This window comes from Bubalus kerabau, chromosome 3 (genome assembly GCF_029407905.1).
Source record: "Bubalus kerabau isolate K-KA32 ecotype Philippines breed swamp buffalo chromosome 3, PCC_UOA_SB_1v2, whole genome shotgun sequence".
NCBI lineage: Eukaryota > Metazoa > Chordata > Mammalia > Artiodactyla > Bovidae > Bubalus > Bubalus kerabau.
The window spans coordinates 81226788-81244339 of record NC_073626.1 but is presented as its reverse complement, the minus strand read 5'-3'; the positions used below and the strand labels follow the sequence as shown (position 1 = coordinate 81244339).

Genomic DNA, 17552 nt, shown 5'->3' with positions numbered 1-17552 from the left:
ATGCCATCTTCCCCTAGCTCTATCCCTTTCCAATTGGTCTCAAGATGATGATGATTTGGAAATATTCCCCAACATGAACAGAATGTAATTATGATTTTTATTATATAGATAAAGAAATAGAAAAGTTCTGTGGAGTTGCTAGGCACAGACAGAAGCAATTATTTTCTGGAGGCATCTCAAAACCCTCTTGGCATCTTTAGTTAATGTTGGTAACATTTTTCTTGAAGTGACTTTGTGCCATTTTGTATCTTCTGCTGTGCCCATTGACTTGAACTTCATCCTTTTCTCTACTTGATAAGGTCCTGAAATAGCATTTTTATTTTTATTCTACCTACTGTGCTTTTCCTTGTCTAAGTCTCAGTGGAGACCCTTGCTTGAAGAGCTCCATGGAATTAGCTGAATTGCGCCTGTCTTAGGGCTTTTCATGTTTCTGTTTTGGTGTCACTGAGGTTTTGAGTCTTACCTGACATAGAGACCATCCAGTTCATCTCTATTTTTAAAGATATTTATTTTTTATTTTTGGTATTAAAAATTTGAGCTCTCATTTTAGGTGTCCAAAAAACATAGAAAAGCATAAAAAAGAATGTTAAAGTAAGCCACAATCCTATAATCTGGCAGTAGTATATCTTCAACTTCTTTTATGTGTTAGAAATTTATATGAGGGCTTCCCTGGTGGCTCAGATGATAAAGAATCTGCCTGCAATGCAGGAGACCTGGGTTCGATCTCTGGGGTCAGGGAGATGCCCTGAAGATGAAAATGGCAACCCACTCCAGTATGCTTGCTTGCAGAATTCCATGGGCAGAGGAGCCTGGTGGGCTACAGTTCGTGGGGTCACAAAGAGTTGGACAGGACTGAAGTGACTTAGCACACACGCATGCAGTCAGGACTTACCTGGTGGTTCAGTGACTGGGAGTCCGCCTGCCAATGCAGGGCACACCGGAGTGATCCCTGGTCTGGGAAGATCCCATATGCCTCGGGGTAACTGGGCCCCATGTGCCACAACTACTGAGCCTGCTTGCCTAAAGCCCCTGCTCAATAAGAAGAAAAACCACCAGCAGTGAGCAGCCCCAGCTTGCTACAATAGAGAAAGCAGGCACATAATAATGAAGACCCAGCATGGTCATAGATAAATAAATAAATAGCTTAACCTTTAAAAAAAAAAAAAAGGAGCTTTGATGGGCATTTGGAAAAAAGAGAGCTTGATCATCTTTCCATCTGCTTATTGATTATTGTTGCTCATTTCTGTGAACTACTCATTTATATCCTCTCAGCAGTCTTTACTAAATTTCCATGAGCAGTTTATTGGCATTCTTTTTCTCCAAATCCTCAATTATATTTCAAATTATCAGGCCCAGCCTTCAGAGTATGGACATGATTCCATTAGTCTTATGACGTTATTTGGCGTCTGTATGTTGATGACACCAAATTTGTATTTCTAACCCAGACCTCTCCTGAACCCCAGACTACTTTATCCAACTGCCTACTTGGTATTTCCACCTATAAGCCTAATAGCCTAACCTCACATTTACTACCCTCAGGCTAACTCTGTCCTTCCAGGGGCTCAGGCCAAAGACCTGCCAGGATCATTTTATTCCTCTCTCATCCCATGTTCAGTCCAGTGCATGCTGTGGGCCCAACCTTCAAGATAGCGTCTGGACTTGACCACATCTCACCGCCTCTTTTGTCACCACTCCCTTTGGACCACTGTTATCTCTTGCCAGTATAACTGGAGCGACCGTCCCCTGCACCCCGCCCTCAGTTGGCTTGGCTGGTCCCATTCTTGCTCCCCTTCAGTCTGTTCTCAAGAAAGCAGCCAGTGATTCCATTTAAATATAAATCAGTCATTTAGGTTTTCTTCTCAGAGTCCTGCAGTGGCTTCCTGCCTCACTCTAGATGAAAACCAGAGTCCTTCAAATAGCTCACAAGGTGTAGTGATGTGGTGGCCTGCTACTCTGACCCCATCTTTCTCCTCTTGCTCTGATGAGTACTGCTCTAGCCTCATTCCGCCTGCAATGCAGGAGATGTGGGTTTGATCCCTGGAAGATGTCTTGGAGAAGGAAGTGGCAGCCCACTCCAGTATTCTTGCCTGGAGAATCCCATGGACGGAGGAGCCTGGTGGGTTTCCCCGTGGGGTGGGGGAGACCCATGGGGTTTCAAGGAGTCAGACAAGACTCAGTGACTAAACAACAAAGCCTCACTGGCTCTCTCAATGTTTCTTCCAAATCTCAGGTGTACTCCTTCCTCGGAGGCTTTGCCCTTAGCTGCTGCTCTTTCCAGAATGTTCTTCTACTTCCCCTCCTGCGTGATTTCCTTATCTTCTTAGGAATAGGTTCACTTTCTCAGGAGTCTTCCCTGACCAGTCCATTGAAAATTGCAACCCCACCTCATCCTTCTTAGCAGGCTTTATTTTTCACTATCTTGCATCACATGCACCACTTTATTTTTCATCTCCCTTCTTTCCAGCTAGAACGTAAACTCCATAAAAGTAGGGAATTTTGTTCACTGTTGCGTCCCCAACACTTAAAGCAAGGCTGACGCATCATAGGTATTAAATGAGTCATTTGTTAGTGAATCATTAAGCTGTTTACCATTTTCCTATTATAAAATGATGGTGCATGAAAATTTTTCCATTTATGGCTCTTTTTCTTTGTTTGACAGATTTCCCAAGATAAATATCTAAAAGTGAGATTTCTGAGTTTAGGTGTATGACTACTTCACATTATTTTAACAGTGCCTTTTTAATCAACTTTTATTATTTTAGGGAAAAGAGAAAATGTTTTTAATAATAGATTTTGTTATGATTGACCAGGTCTAAATCTTGTCTAAATTATTTGTATTAAGATCTTAAGCAGATTCTTTAAATTCTTTAGATTTATTTTATATTTCTGTAAAATGGGATTAAAGAAGGGTTGTAGCTGAACTTAAAAAAGAATAAAACATTGCAAAGCATTTGACACTTAATAAGTGCTTTATTGACTATGCCAAAGCCTTTGACTGTGTGGATCACAACAAACTGGAAAATTCTGAAAGAGATGGGAATACCAGACCATCTGACCTGCCTCTTGAGAAATCTATATGCAGGTCAGTATACAACAGTTAGAACTGGACATGGAACAACAGACTGGTTCCAAATAGGAAAAGGAGTATGTCAAGGCTGTATATTGTCACCCTGCATATTTAATTTATATGCAGAGTACATCATGAGAAACGCTGGGCTGGAAGAAGCACAAGCTGGAATCAAGATTGCAGGGAGAAATATCAATAATCTCAGATATGCAGATGACACCACCCTTATGGCAGAAAGTGAAGAGGAACTAAAAAGCCTCTTGATGAAAGTGAAAGAGGAGAGTGAAAAAGTTGGCTTAAAACTCAAAATTCAGAAAATGAAGATCATGGCATCTGGTCCCATCACTTCATGGAAAATAGATGGGGAAACAGTAGAAAAAGTGTCAGACTTTATTTTTTTGGGCTCCAAAATCACTGCAGATGGTGATTGCAGCCATGAAATTAAAAGATGCTTACTCCTTGGAAGGAAAGTTATGACCAACCTAGATAGCATATTCAAAAGCAGAGACATTATTTTGCCAACAAAGTTTCGTCTAGTCAAGGCTACGATTTTTCCAGTGGTCATGTATGGATGTGAGAGTTGGATCATGAAGACAGCTGAGCGCTGAAGAATTGATGCTTTTGAACTGTGGTGTTGGAGAAGACTCTTGAGAGTCCCTTGGATTGCAAGGAGATCCAACCAGTCCATTCTAAAGGGGACCAGTCCTGGGTGTTCGTTAGAAGGACTAATGCTGAGGCTGAAACTCCAATACTTTGGCCACCTCATGCGAAGAGTTGACTCATTGGAAAAGACCCGGATGCTGAGAGGGATTGGGGGCAGGAGGAGAAGGGGACCACAGAGGATAAGATGGTTGGATGTCATCACCGACTCAATGCACATGAGTTTGGGTGAAGTCCGGGAGTTGGTGATGGACAGGGAGGCCTGGTGTGCTGCGATTCATGGGGTCACAGAGTTGGACACGACTGAGCGACTCAACTGAACTGAACTGAAGTGTTGATAAATATCAATCTCCTCCTGACCTTCTTTCCATAAATGTTTTCTTGTAGCATCTTTGTGTTAGAATTGTACAATACACAGTTCCACATATATACCTACTTACCCAGGCACATGAACCTATGTGTATCTAAACATGCATTCAGGTCGCTTTCAATATCCAATCTATACTGTTCTCATATGTTTTACATTTGTAATGCTTTCTGGTGAATGTTGGAGTCTGTGGAGGTGCTTGTGGCTAAGCAATGAATTAAATCAACCACCCCCTTCGTATTTTTTTCCCCTTGGATGTTCATAGTTAGGTTTCTTTCCAGCACTGTCTGGGATGGGACGTATGTTATTTCTCATAATTGTATTTATTTAATCTGTTACTAATTGGTCATAATTACTTTCAGAGATCTTCCGAGTAGTTTTATATTTACCATTTCTGATGGTCTTCATTTTTTATTGAGATCTAAGCTTCCCTCTGGTTTTGCTTCCTTTCAGCCTAAAGAAGTCCCTCTAGTATTCTTGAAGTGGGGATCTGATGGCAGACAAATTCCCTTCATTTTCCTGTCACTTTTATTCTTTGAAGAAAAATTTTGCTGGATGTAGAATTTTGGGATGATAACTTTTTTTTATTTTGTTTTTGCTTCAGCACTTTAGAGATATTGTTTCACTGTCATTAAACTTCCATCATGTCTGATGAGAAGTCCTTTGTTTTCCAAATTATTTTTCCCTGTATACAATGTGCCATTTTCTCTAGTGAGTTTCAATATTTCCCCTTATCTTTGGTTTTCATCAGTTTGACTGTGATTTTGTCTGTATTTTCTTTTTTTTTTTTTTGGAACTTACCTCTTTTGGGGATTCTTGAACTTCCCAAAACTGTATGTTTATGTCTTTTATCGGATTTGAGAAATACATTTCTTTCTATTATTTCTTCTGATACCTTCTTCTTCTCCAGTCTTTCTCCTTTTTTTCCTGGAACTCCAACTACCCATATGTTAGCCTTTTTAAAATTGTTCTACAAGTTGTCAATGTCTGTTTCTTTATTTTGTCATTTTTTTTTCTTTCCTTTTCTCAGATTGCATTATTTCCATTGTCCTATCTTCAAGTTCACTGAATCTCTTTGTGTATCTTTCCCCTAAATTTGGGTCATGTTTTCCTTGCTTTCCATCAATATTAGATTGTATCTGGATATTCTTAGAGTTATATTGAAGAGATTCTGGAATTTTTTTTTTTTTTACATTGCTGTGAAGAGTGTTGAGATGTTTTGTGTTAACAAACAATTTACTCAGTTAGGTTCAAACTGTAGCCTGTCAGGCCCTCAGTGGACCATGGCTTCAGTCTTTATTCAGTTCTTTAAACCTTAGCTCCTACTTGCTTTCAGCTTACCGTGTACATACATGGCTTGTGGTCAGCCAGAATCATGCTTCGTTATTAAGCCGAATTAGGGGTTGGCTTCTCTGTCTTCTTTCTTTTGTGGTTCTTTAGCCAGTATCTGATTTCCCCAGGCTCCTTCCCTAGTACCCACAGCTAGACAGAGAGTGTGTTTTCCTGTCAAAGCTGTATCTGCTGCTGTGATTGATCTCAGAGTTGAGCTGCAAACCAAATATATAAATAAATAAACAGGAGCTTGCTGTCTGCTGGTTTCCTGCTCCAGCTTTTGACTCCCCTCCAGTCTACTTGCGTTTGTTCCATCTCCAGAGCCCTCAGGTACTTGGTTTTGTTTTTAGAGGGTTGACATGTTGTGCAGTTTTTAAAGACGAAAAATCAATTTATTGGGTGCTCATTTCCCCATATCAAAACCAGAGTGCTTCTAATTATTTTTTAAATCGAAATCTTTCCTGAGATAGTTGCAGATTCAGATGCAGTAGTAAGAAGGAATACTAAAATTATAGTATGGCATCACTGCCAGGTAATTAGCATTGATACAGTCTATTGAACTTACACTGATTTCCCCAGCTGTACATTGTGTGTGTGTGTGTGTGTGTGTGATTTAATTTTATACACTTAAAGAATATTTATTTATTTGGGTCTTAATTGCACACGTGGGATCTTCATTACGTTACACAGACTCTCTAGCTGTGTCATGCGAGCTCAGTAGTTGTGGCATGCAGGCTTAGTTGCTCCAAGGCTCGTGGGATCTTAGTTCCCCTACCAGGGATCAAACCTGTGTTCCCTGCATCGCAAGGTGGATTCTTAACCACTGGACAACCCGGGAAGTCCCAAAATCTATGCACTTCTTTTTAATCACATGTGTAGATTTGTGTATCTACCACCACAGACATCCAGCTACTTTGCAAAAGTGTAGGAAGTGCTAGAGTCAGTGCTCCCCACTGAAGACAATTACATAGTGCGAGCGTGCTAAGTCGCTTCAGTAGTGTCCGACTCTTTTGTGACTCTGGATGGTAGTCTGCCAGGCTCCTCTGTCCATGCGATTCTCCAGGCAAGAATACTGGAGAGGGTTGGCATGCCCTCCTCCAGGGGATCTTCCTGACCCAGGGATCAAACCCCCGCCTCCTGCGTTGCAAGCGGATTCTCTGCCGATGAGCCACCAGGAATAGCCCCTGATTACACAGTACTAAGTGATGAGAGCTGACATGTACCCTGTAAATGTTTATTTACATTACAAAAAATTTTTTAATTTACTCTTTTTCTGTATTTGGAAGGTGTTTCAGGCAAGAATCACTTGATTTTTGTGCACACCGTAGCCCGGAGCTTACCTTGGTATTCTGTGTAGAGACATTCAATTCATGTTTAAAATACAAATACATGTTGTTAAATAGAACTAAAAAGTAGGAATGTCTTTGTGTTTTCTCTGCTTTTACATTGAGACTAGTATTTTTCAAAGCTTACATCCTTGCTATATTTACTTTCAAATATGTTATTCTACATGAAAGTACTTCACAATGTTTGATCTTTTGAAGGTAGTGTTACTGCCTTTGATAAAAAAAAGTAATTAGGTGAGTGTTTGCTGGTAGAGGCAGTCATCAAAGCTTGAAAATACATATTCCCTTTCAACTATTATATTTGTAGGTACTCTACGCCACCCTCGTCTTACTCTGTTTTTCTCTCTCCTAAGACAACCCTTGTAAAAGACAGCTTTTGTGAAATTCTATTAGAGCCAGAATTGGAGGAAAAAAATCCAGCATTTCTCTAATGGACCATGGCAATAGGTGATAAAATTATAGATGCTTTGTCATTAGTTTTATTTGGTGTCTAATATGCTTTCTTATGGGGAAGGATATGGCAACCCACTCCAGTACTCTTGCCTAGAGAATCCCCTGGACAGAGGAGCCTGGTGGGCTGCCATCTATGGGGTCACACAGAGTCGGACACGACTGAAGCGATGAAGCGACTTAGCATGCATGCATGTGTTGGAGAAGGAAATGGCATCCCACTCCAGTATTCTTGCCTGGAGAATCCCAGGGACAAAGGAGCCTGGTGGGCTGCCATCTATGGGGTCGCAAAGAGTTGGACATGACTGAAACAGCTTAGCAGCAGCAGCATGCTTTCTTAAAAAGATGCAGCAGTGATTCACAAATTCTTGGAGAATAAACAAATATAGTTTCTATTTTCATATAGATTTATATAAAACATATATATTGCTTTTAGGATGATAAAAATTATTTTTTCTTCTCTCATTTGGAATTTGAAATTAATGTTTTCTGCCTATCTTGTGAAAGTTTTTAAATCTTGGAAATTTAATGTTTGGCTCTGTGTGCTAGGTAAGTTGAAAAGAGAATGCCTAGTGAGAGATTGGTAGAACCTACACAAGAGCTCTGTAGGGCCACTTTGACATTAGAGGGACAATGGAAATTATAGAAACAGCTTCTCGAATTTGAGCCATCAGTCTTCTACCCTCTGAGTCCCAAATAAGGACCCTTTGTAGATGTAGGTATTTAAGGGAATTAAAATGCACAGCTCTTATGAAAAAGAAAGGTCATGTGCAATTATATTTTAGCTGATTCGATCATTCATTCATTCACTCACCATCAAATATTCATTGAGTGCCCACAGTGTGCCTGGTGTTCTGTAAAAATATTTCTTGACACAGTAACTTCTTTCAAGGGATTCAAGTGGTTTGATTTATTGTACATACCCATCAGAAGCCATTTAAACCATAAGATCTTCAACCTTTAAATTGAGTTAAATTCTATTAAATTTGACTGTCACTTCTCACATCCTATCCTACAAATCCTTGGAATTTGGGACTTAGCCTGGCCAATAAACAAAGATGGGGAGCTGATGATAACATTCGCCTTCCTAGGAAAGAAATATGACATTTTCTGCTTCCCTTCCCCTAGAGGCAGAGGATACTTGCGTCTCTCTTTCTGCAGAGTGGGGGTGGTGATATTCCTGCCTCCTCTGGTTGAGGGAGAGTATATGTGTGTGCTAGGATCAGTAGAGATGGGTGCTTTCACTTTGGTGAAAGGTTCATTGCAACCTCTATGAAAGAGACCACACACACAGCAAAGAGCAACACATGCACACACACACACACACACACACACTCACACACACACCCCAACTCTCCTGTGACAGGTGTGGACATAGCATCCTGCAGGGCCATGGAGATTAACAGGGGATCTGGGAAGGTTTGGACTTGGAAAGAATACCAGGTATCAGTTCAGTTCAGTCATTCAGATGTGTCTGACTCTTTGCGACCCCATGGACTGCAGCACGCCAGGCCTCCCTGTCCATTACCATCTCCTGGATCTTGGTCAAACTCATGTCCATTGAGTTGGTGATGCCATCCAACCACCTCATCTTCTGTTATCCCCTTCTCCTCCGGCCTTCAATCTTTCCCAGCATCAGGGTCTTTTCAAATGAGTCAGTTCTTCTCATCAGGTGGCCAAAGTATTGGAGCTTCAGCTTCAGCATCAGTCCTTCCAATCAATATTCAGGACTGATTTCCTTCAGTATTGACTGGTTTGATCTGCTTGCTGCCCAAGGGACTCTCAAGAGTCAGGGATGGGCTCAGAACCTTAAGGCAGTGCTGGTCTGGACCCAGTGTGGACCCGTGTCCATCAAGCCTGAGGCTTGATGATGAGGGTCACTACAATTTATTGCTCACACAGTTATAAAATTATTGTGTCAGAATATCAAGCAGGAATGCTCTTGTCAGTAAGGGGGTACCATTAGTAATGATGCTGGGACAACCAAGCTCTGAGGGTAAACTGAGGCAAGTGGTTATTTTACCTGCTGACCCTTGTCTTTTTTAGTTGCCTGTCTTGTTTCTGGTCTCCCCTTTTCTTGCTTGGTACATTCAAACCTTGTTGGATGCACATGGCTTGGCACAGCCTAGCTGAAGCTGTGTGGGTTGCTGGGTCCAGAGTCATGGTGTGTAAATGGTATGGTGTGAAACCATACACATGGCTCCCATCAAAGCTTTTAGACAAAGAGGCCAAGTGATATTATGTTCTAACATATACATGTGTTTGTATAATCACGCAATTTATCTATGTAAATATTATTTCTTACATATGAGGACATTGGGCACAGAGAGATCAATTTCTGAAGCTAGGTCTCTGTCGCCAGATAGTAGCAGATAATTCCCACCTATCCTTTAGACATTGTTTTAAAAGTATACCTGTGGCGGATTCATTTTGATATTTGGCAAAACTAATACAATTATGTAAAGTTTAAAAAATAAAATTAAATTAAAAAAAAATAAAAGTTTTATAGAGAATCATATTTATTTGATAATTTTGATTATCAAAATTTCAGAAGTTTAATGATCAAGTGATATGCCTTCTTCAAGATGCTTATTAGTTCTGGAAATGTAGAGAAGTGTTTCTAAAAAAAAGTGATTTGAGGTTTAAAAAGCAGAAGAGAAAGGTGTAAAACATGGTATTGTATAAAATACTAAAAGAAACTTTTTGAATGTTTTTGTATGTTACTGGGAAGTGACAGTAAAGGTGAGGAAGTTGCTTCTGAAGAGATTCTATTGAGTGAATTTCTTGACTCTCCTGCTGTCTGCCTGCACACTGTTGTGGGGTACACAGAGAAGGTCTATTAACTTGTCAGCAGCACTCACCCCAATGAGGGCAACATTAAAAGCACATTTGCAGAACATAGCCAGTGGATCAGATTTCTTGCCCCCTCCTGTGTGTTCCTGGCATTGTCGCATTCACGGATAAAGTGATCAGCCTCTGCATTTAGACTCTTCACTCTTTAGAAGAAGAAAACAGATCATACTCTCGATCAAGGATGCTGATGCCAAATTCCAAAAGGAAATTTGAACACAGTGTTTAAGAATTTGTAGGAATTACAAAGACAAGAGAGGGCTGGGGAGAAATCCCACAGGGAAGAGTAGAAGGAAACCATTAGAAGTGTTGATTTTGGCTTGTATACCTAGTTTTGCTATTTTACCTTTTTAAAAAAATGAAAAACTCTTGCTGATCTCATGTCTTTCCACACCTCTCATTATGCCTTACGATGAAGAGGCACTAACCACAAAGCAGGAAACTTTAAGGAAACAAGTGGTCACTGCCCATCCATGTTTCTTTCTTTCCTCTAGCTACATTCGTAGCACCACGATTACTGTTTTTAGTGAAGACCCAGAGTTATTTAAAAAAAAACACTACACTTCTTTTACAAAGGTGAGGGCATAGGTAACGTGTTTTTCATTCTAGCAAAGGTGGTTATTCTTCCTAACTTTGTTCCAGAGAGCCCAATGAAACAGGAATTAAATTGCATTTCCTGTGTTTATCTTTACTGGTTTAGGCTTGCATGTACAGTATTCCATTTTTTTGTTTGAATACATTTTTTCCCCTTTTACTTGAAAAAGGACCCAGTGGGATATTATGAGGTACCATGTATGTAAACTTCATTAATCCCTCTTTAAAGAAAAAAAAATTCCTCCCTTGTTTACTGTTCTTTAACTCATCCGCTTTTTTTTTTTTTTTTTTGCCACACTGTGTGGCGTGCTGGGTCTTAGTTCCCTGACCAGGGATTGAACCTGTGCTCCCCACTTTGGGAGCTCAGAGTTTTAATCACTGGACCACCAGGGAATTACCCCCCACCATTCACTATTATTAAAGAAACTTCATCTAAGATTTACTCACGGTCTGTTGTGTATATTTATCAGTTGCTTTTGGCCAACATTAAATGAATTTGGGTCGTACTTTCATAAAATATTGTATTATTTGCATTTATAGAAAATGTTAAATGTCACTATTGAAAAGGTGCATTGCACCTTATTTCTCGAATGTTTAGTTTAAAACAACTCAAATGCTTTTCTTATAAAAAAGGTTTTAGAGACATCATCAGACCTTTGAGGCCCCATGTCCTCTGTCTGCATGCCTCCCGTGGCTCATTCACACTTTAAACACAGCCAGAAGTGTATCTGAGACGTCCTGTTCTTCTTGACATAGCCATTTTCTTACGATAAAAATGGTGCTGCTGATGTGTGTAATAATTTCAGAATTTTCAGCTTGGCTGGGACGTCATGTTGTTTGACACCTTTCATGACTCCTTATGAGAAAGAAGCAAATAATCGTAAAGCAAGGAATTTTAAGAAGTCATAAAAACGTGGGACTGAACATAGCACACTTTGATTACAGAGACAACATGGGCCAGGTTTTGGACTGGGGTTGATCAAAAGCATACTCTGTTAGTTAACACTTTCTTAGTAGAAATATAACGTGACTTGTAAGAAGAATATACATCATTTCAAAATCATAGTTTGTTTGGTTTATGTATCTTATACTGGTATATTTCTCATTTGTAGTCTTTCTATCCAGTCAGTCTCATTATAACTTACATATCAGGAGGTTTAAATGTTTTAAAAAGATTTCTTTTTTTACTGTCACTGCTGGGGAATTAAAGGAGAAAAAAAGTTAAATCTGCTTTATATAGGTCCTGATATATGAGTGTTGACAATGTCTACCCATAAAATCTTATCAACACTTTATTGGGACAATTGAGTAATGGTTACCTTAATGGTAACATTAAGAACAGCTATAGAGAGAATAATGTGTATGTGTCTTTTTTTTTTTTTTTAGATTTGTAGCCAAACCATGTGCCATAGCCCTCAACATTCAGGCCAATGGACCACAGATTGCCCAGCCAAATGCCATCCTGGAAAAGGTCTTCACTGCAATTACAAAGGTATGATTGTCCTTTTCTGGGATATAAATTGTTACAACCACTATTCTTAGTCTGAAATCATTTACTTCCCTCTCTGTTGCATTTGAGAACGAACATTTGACTAGCCTCATGCTTGAAAGCATGGAAAGCACACAGGCAGTGGGACTAAACTGAGAAAGGGAGAAGCCAAACACACGTGGGCATGTTTGAGACCTGCGGGTTTACTCCCAAGAGTGTGTGAGACGCTTGGCTGTGGAGCACAGTCTAGATTAGACAGTGAGGGCACGAATTCTATGCCTCAGTCTCACCTGATGTGACGCAGTATGTATGTGTAACGGTGGGGTGGGACTTTGTGGAGGCGACTGGGGAGAGCTGAGGAATATGATTACTGTAGCTGTGAGGAAAAGTGCCCATTTGCTTATGGAGTTGTCCATATGTTCTAGCAGTTATGATACACAGGCTGATGTGAACAAAAATGGGAGTGATGGAGGGAAAGAAGAGCAGTAATATAAAGCCATGAAGAGCGAGGGTCCAGAGAGTTACAAAGTACAGATTCACTGTAAAGAAAATGGGGGAGGAGGTGATCGCTCTGCTGAGAGTTAAAGTCCAAACCAGGCTGGAAAGAGGCGAGCAGGGGAGAGAGGGAGGATGTAGAGGAAAGATTGTCACCGACTGCCAGCTGGTCTCTCCTTCTGAACAAAAAGAGGAGGAAGAAGACGGAAGTCAGAAACCCTCAAGCTAAGGCCATGAAAATGCAAGTCACAGAATCCAAATAGCTTATTCTTACTGAAATCTCTCTCTCACTCTTTCATGGAAAAGAAAGGAGAAGCATAACAGTGTATGAGAAATATTGTGCATTTGCGTATTAAATGGTTTGTTTTCCTGCTTTCATTTTTTTCTGGGACAATTTCTCAGGCTTCTAAGATGTGATTTGACCATGTTAAGCAAATTTTATTCCTTTTTTGGTATTTGTATTGCTAACCATTTTTATTGGTTCTTTCTTGTTGTAAAATGATTAATTCAAATTTTCAAACATATTTGTTTATTTTATGGTCTACATTTATGCCAGGATTCTCTAGGGTTTTCCCCTCTATTCTTTTAAAAATGGTATTCTTCTCAGGAAAGTAAAAGAACACACACAATGTTTTTTATATCTCTGCTAAGAAGGAGAGTAGAATAAGTGGAATTTTAGGAATAAGAGTAGAATAAATGGAATTTTTGTTTTGTGGGATGATTTTAGACTGCCACTTTCTAACCTGAAGGGACTCATGTGACAGAGTGTTTAAAGGAAGAAAATATTAGGAAGGAAATTGCATTTTTATTTATCAGTTTGTTGCAGCAAACACATTTTCTCCCTCTAAAATAGCAGATGTGTAGGGAGTTATAAGGGCTTCCCAGGTGGCTCACGTAAAGACTTGGCTTGCCAACGCAGGAGATACAGGAGATGCAAGTTTGATCCCTGGGTCAAGAAGATTTCCTGGAAGAGAAAATGGCAGCCCTCTCTAGTATTCTTGACTAAAAATTCCAATACACAGAGGAGCCTGGCAGGCTACAGTCCATGGGGTCACAAAGAGTTGGGCACGACTGAGTGACTAAGCACATAGGGAGTTATAGGTTCTTTGTTTCACATGTGATTACAACATACTTGTATTTATCTTGTGAACTACTCTAAATGCATAAAAATGAATTTTCTACCCAAATGTTATGCCTCCCTTTAGGAATCCTGCGGAAGATGTTTTATTTCCCTTGCCTTATGTTTATTATGGTTACTAGGGGATTTTTCTCTATAAAGGTAATGAAAGGATTTTGCAGCCAGGTTGACTGCTCTGGAGGATATTTGCTTCTAGCTAATTTTAATGATCATATTCTCTTGGTTTCCAAGGTGATTCTTTTGGAAATTTCTACATGATTAAAGCAGAAGCCTCAGGTTTTGAATTAAATGCAGCCAAGGCTGGAACTGTTTTTCCCTGAATTCTTTGTAGTTCGCCAGTGTTATCTGTGATATGAGAAAGAAACAGATCTGCTGACCAGAATACAAGCAGCAGGATTTGGAGGGTTTGAACAATGATTGTCCAGCATCCTGGCCTTGACCATGGTTCCAGTTCATCTTTGAAGAAGGGCATGTTTATCATCTTTCAAGTGTGAAGGGATATCCCCTTAGAACCCTTAAAATCTATTGCATGCAGGACTTGGCTACATAATTTTTGGAGGCTAGTGCAGAACTAAAAATGTAGGGCCCTTTGTTCAAAAAGCACAAAAAGGTGCCATTAAAGGCATAAAAAAGAAAGCCTTTTCCTTTCTTGTGTAGTTTCTCTCTCTCTTGACCTGTCAAGATTTTTTATTTGGTATTTAATGCCATGCCTCTTAGGCATACTCATGAAGCAAGTGAAAACCCTGACAGATACCCAGGAACCCCACCCTGTGTGATTTAGTGCACACACAGCCCACTAGCTGCTGAGTTCTGTCTCTTTCCAGCTCCTGGGAGAAGTTGATACAGGCCTCTTCCCTTTCCATAGGCCCACTGTCCCAACCCATAGTGGACAGGAGACCTGCCAGTGTACTGCATTCTCTGCTCCAAGACATACTAGGTACCTGGATTGGAGGATTGGAGTGAGCAAGAGGCTAATCCCCACTGAGTCACCCACTAAGTACCTTGGGATGCTGCTAGCCCAGGGCGCAGGTGGCTGAGACACCGTGGGTGTGAACACCTAATCCCATCCCTTTCCATGTTTGCACCTAGGGCAGCAGTAGTCAGTCAGCAGGAGTGGGAAGATGAAGCCTGGAAGCCCTGGGGAGTTAGAGGACAGGGAAGTAAAGTACCCAGCCTCATCCGGGGACAGTGACGGGACTGTGTGAGAGCCAAGACTCTGAACCCCTGACACAGGCTTCCCTGTCCCAGTGGACTCCTATACAAAACACCATCCCCTTAACACAATTATCAAGAATTTCAAGATGGCAACCATAGAATTTTAAACCCCAAGTGTGAGCCCTTCTGAGTCTGGATTCCAGTGTGAGTTCACTAGTCACATGCCCTGACTGAGCAGTTATCATCTATGAAATTAGCTGATAAATGTGAACTGCTTCATAGTCTTTGGCTGTCTTTCCTGTTGAGGTAACATCTGTATGTCTTTTTCACTCCTTTTTTTTCCCCTCTGTAAATCTAAAATTTTATAAATATCTCAGAGAACCTACCTCTGTTGTAAAATAATTAAAAGTATTGATTTTTGAGCAGACTTGAGTTCTGTATGAAATGGTCCCTCGGTATCTCTAATTTTCTTGAAGTGATCTCTAGTCTTTCCCATTCTGTTGTTTTCCTCTATTTCTTTGCATTGATCGCTGAAGAAGGCTTTCTTATCTCTCCTTGCTATTCTTTGGAACTCTACATTCACATGTTTATATCTTTCCTTTTCTCCTTTGCTTTTCGCTTCTCTTCTTTTCACAGCTATTTGTAAGGCCTCCTCAGACAGCCATTTTGCTTTTTTGCATTTTTTTTCCATGGATGTGGTCTTGATCCCTGTCTCCTGTACAATGTCACGAACCTCTGTCCATAGTTCATCAGGCACTCTATCTATCAGATCTAGTCCCTTAAATCTATTTCTCACTTCCACTGTATAATCATAAGGGATTTGATTTAGGTCATACCTGATTGGTCTAGTGGTTTTCCCTACATTCTTCAATTTAAGTCTTAATTTGGCAATAAGGAGTTCATGGTCTGAGCCACAGTCAGCTCCTGGTCTTGTTTTTGCTGACTGTAGAGAGCTTCTCCATCTTTGGGTGCAAAGAATATAATCAATCTGATTTCGGTGTTGACCGTCTGGTGATGTCTGTGTGTAGAGTCTTCTCTTGTGTTGTTGGAAGAGGGTGTTTGCAGTGCATTTTCTTGGCAAAACTCTATTAGTCTTTGCCCTGCTTCATTCCATAATCCAAGGCCAAATTTGCCTGTTACTCCAGGTGTTTCTTGACTTCCTACTTTTGCATTCCGTCTAGTAAAGGCTATGGTTTTCCCAGTGGTCATGTACGGATGTGAGAGTTGGACTGTGAAGAAAGCTGAGCACCGAAGAATTGATGCTTTTGAACTGTGGTGTTGGAAAAGATTCTCGAGAGTCCCTTGGACTGCAAGGAGAGCCAACCAGTCCATTCTGAAGATCAGCCCTGGGATTTCTTTGGAAGGAATGATGCTAAAGCTGAAACTGCAGTACTTTGGCCACCTCATGCGAAGAGTGGACTCATTGGAAAAGACTGATGCTGGGAGGGATTGGGGGCAGGAGGAGAAGGGGACGACAGAGGATGAGATGGCTGGATGGCATCACTGACTCAATGGACGTGAATCTGGGTGAAATCCGGGAGTTGGTGATGGACAGGGAGGCCTGGCGTGCTACGATTCATGGGGTGGCAAAGAGTCGGACACGACTGAGTGACTGAACTGAACTGAATTGTGTTTTGGAGCATTGGCTCTGCTGTTGCAGACATTATGCAACATGCATAACATTAGCATTATGGCTTAGGGCTATAAGTCAGTTAGTAAGTGAGGGAGCTTTTATTTGGGCCAGGAGGTCTCTCCTTTAATTTACATTAAGAGCACCTGAGGTATTAAATGTAGATTGCTGCATCTTATTTCTAGAGATTCTGATTCAGTAGATTTGTGATAGGGCTCAAATATCACCGATTGTAAATTGTTAGACTCATTCAAATGAATGGCATGATTATTTTTCTTTAGTGAATATTTTGAGTTCATGTTTCTTAACTGATTATATCCAGAGTTATCTGAATGAGATAGATATAAATTAATCAATCATTTAATCTATTTATTTATATATCTTTCTAGCTTTTGGCATATATCTGTGATCGTTAACAGCCTCATGTTCTCATCAAACAATTATTGAACCATTAAGGGTAAAATATATTTGTCAGCTCTAGAACTAGGTTTTATGAACTAGAGAATTATGAGATTATCATATTATAATCTGCTTTTGGTCTGTTTACACTGTATTTTAAAAATTATATGCAGGTTTCTGATTAGTTTTTCCTGATTCTCCTTTTATGCCTATTTCTCTTTTTCTTTTCCATCCTTGTATGTTTGTGTTTATGGAAATTAACCTGGGTATTTCTGGTATAAAAATATTTATGTAAGTCAGAATTATTAATTTTTTTCCTTGAGAGTCTTAAAAAAAGGAAAAGAACTATGGAGCAATTATAAAACATGACAATAAAAAATATACAAAAAAGGAAGGAAAATCTTACAATATTTATTTTTTGGCAGACTAAGAGATATATATCTCCAGATTTCAAAATATATATAGAAAGGCTAAATAAAAACAGTTGGGGTTGGGCAGAAGCCAAGAAGGAGGATGTAAAAAGCATGAAGTGTGGATAGAGGACCCTGTGGGAATAGATTTCAGGAAAGCCAGCAAAAAT

The 17552-nt window shown here is 40.0% G+C and overlaps 1 protein-coding gene across 1 annotated transcript in view; it reads left to right on the top strand.

Moving 5' to 3' along the window:
- The window catches only part of CERS6 (ceramide synthase 6), a 344488-nt gene that overhangs the window by 92132 nt on the left and 234804 nt on the right, over nt 1-17552 (top strand). Inside the window, exon 2 of the mRNA XM_055572345.1 lies at nt 12053-12158. Coding sequence (XP_055428320.1) covers nt 12053-12158 — 106 coding nt within the window. The remainder of the gene's footprint in view (nt 1-12052; nt 12159-17552) is intronic.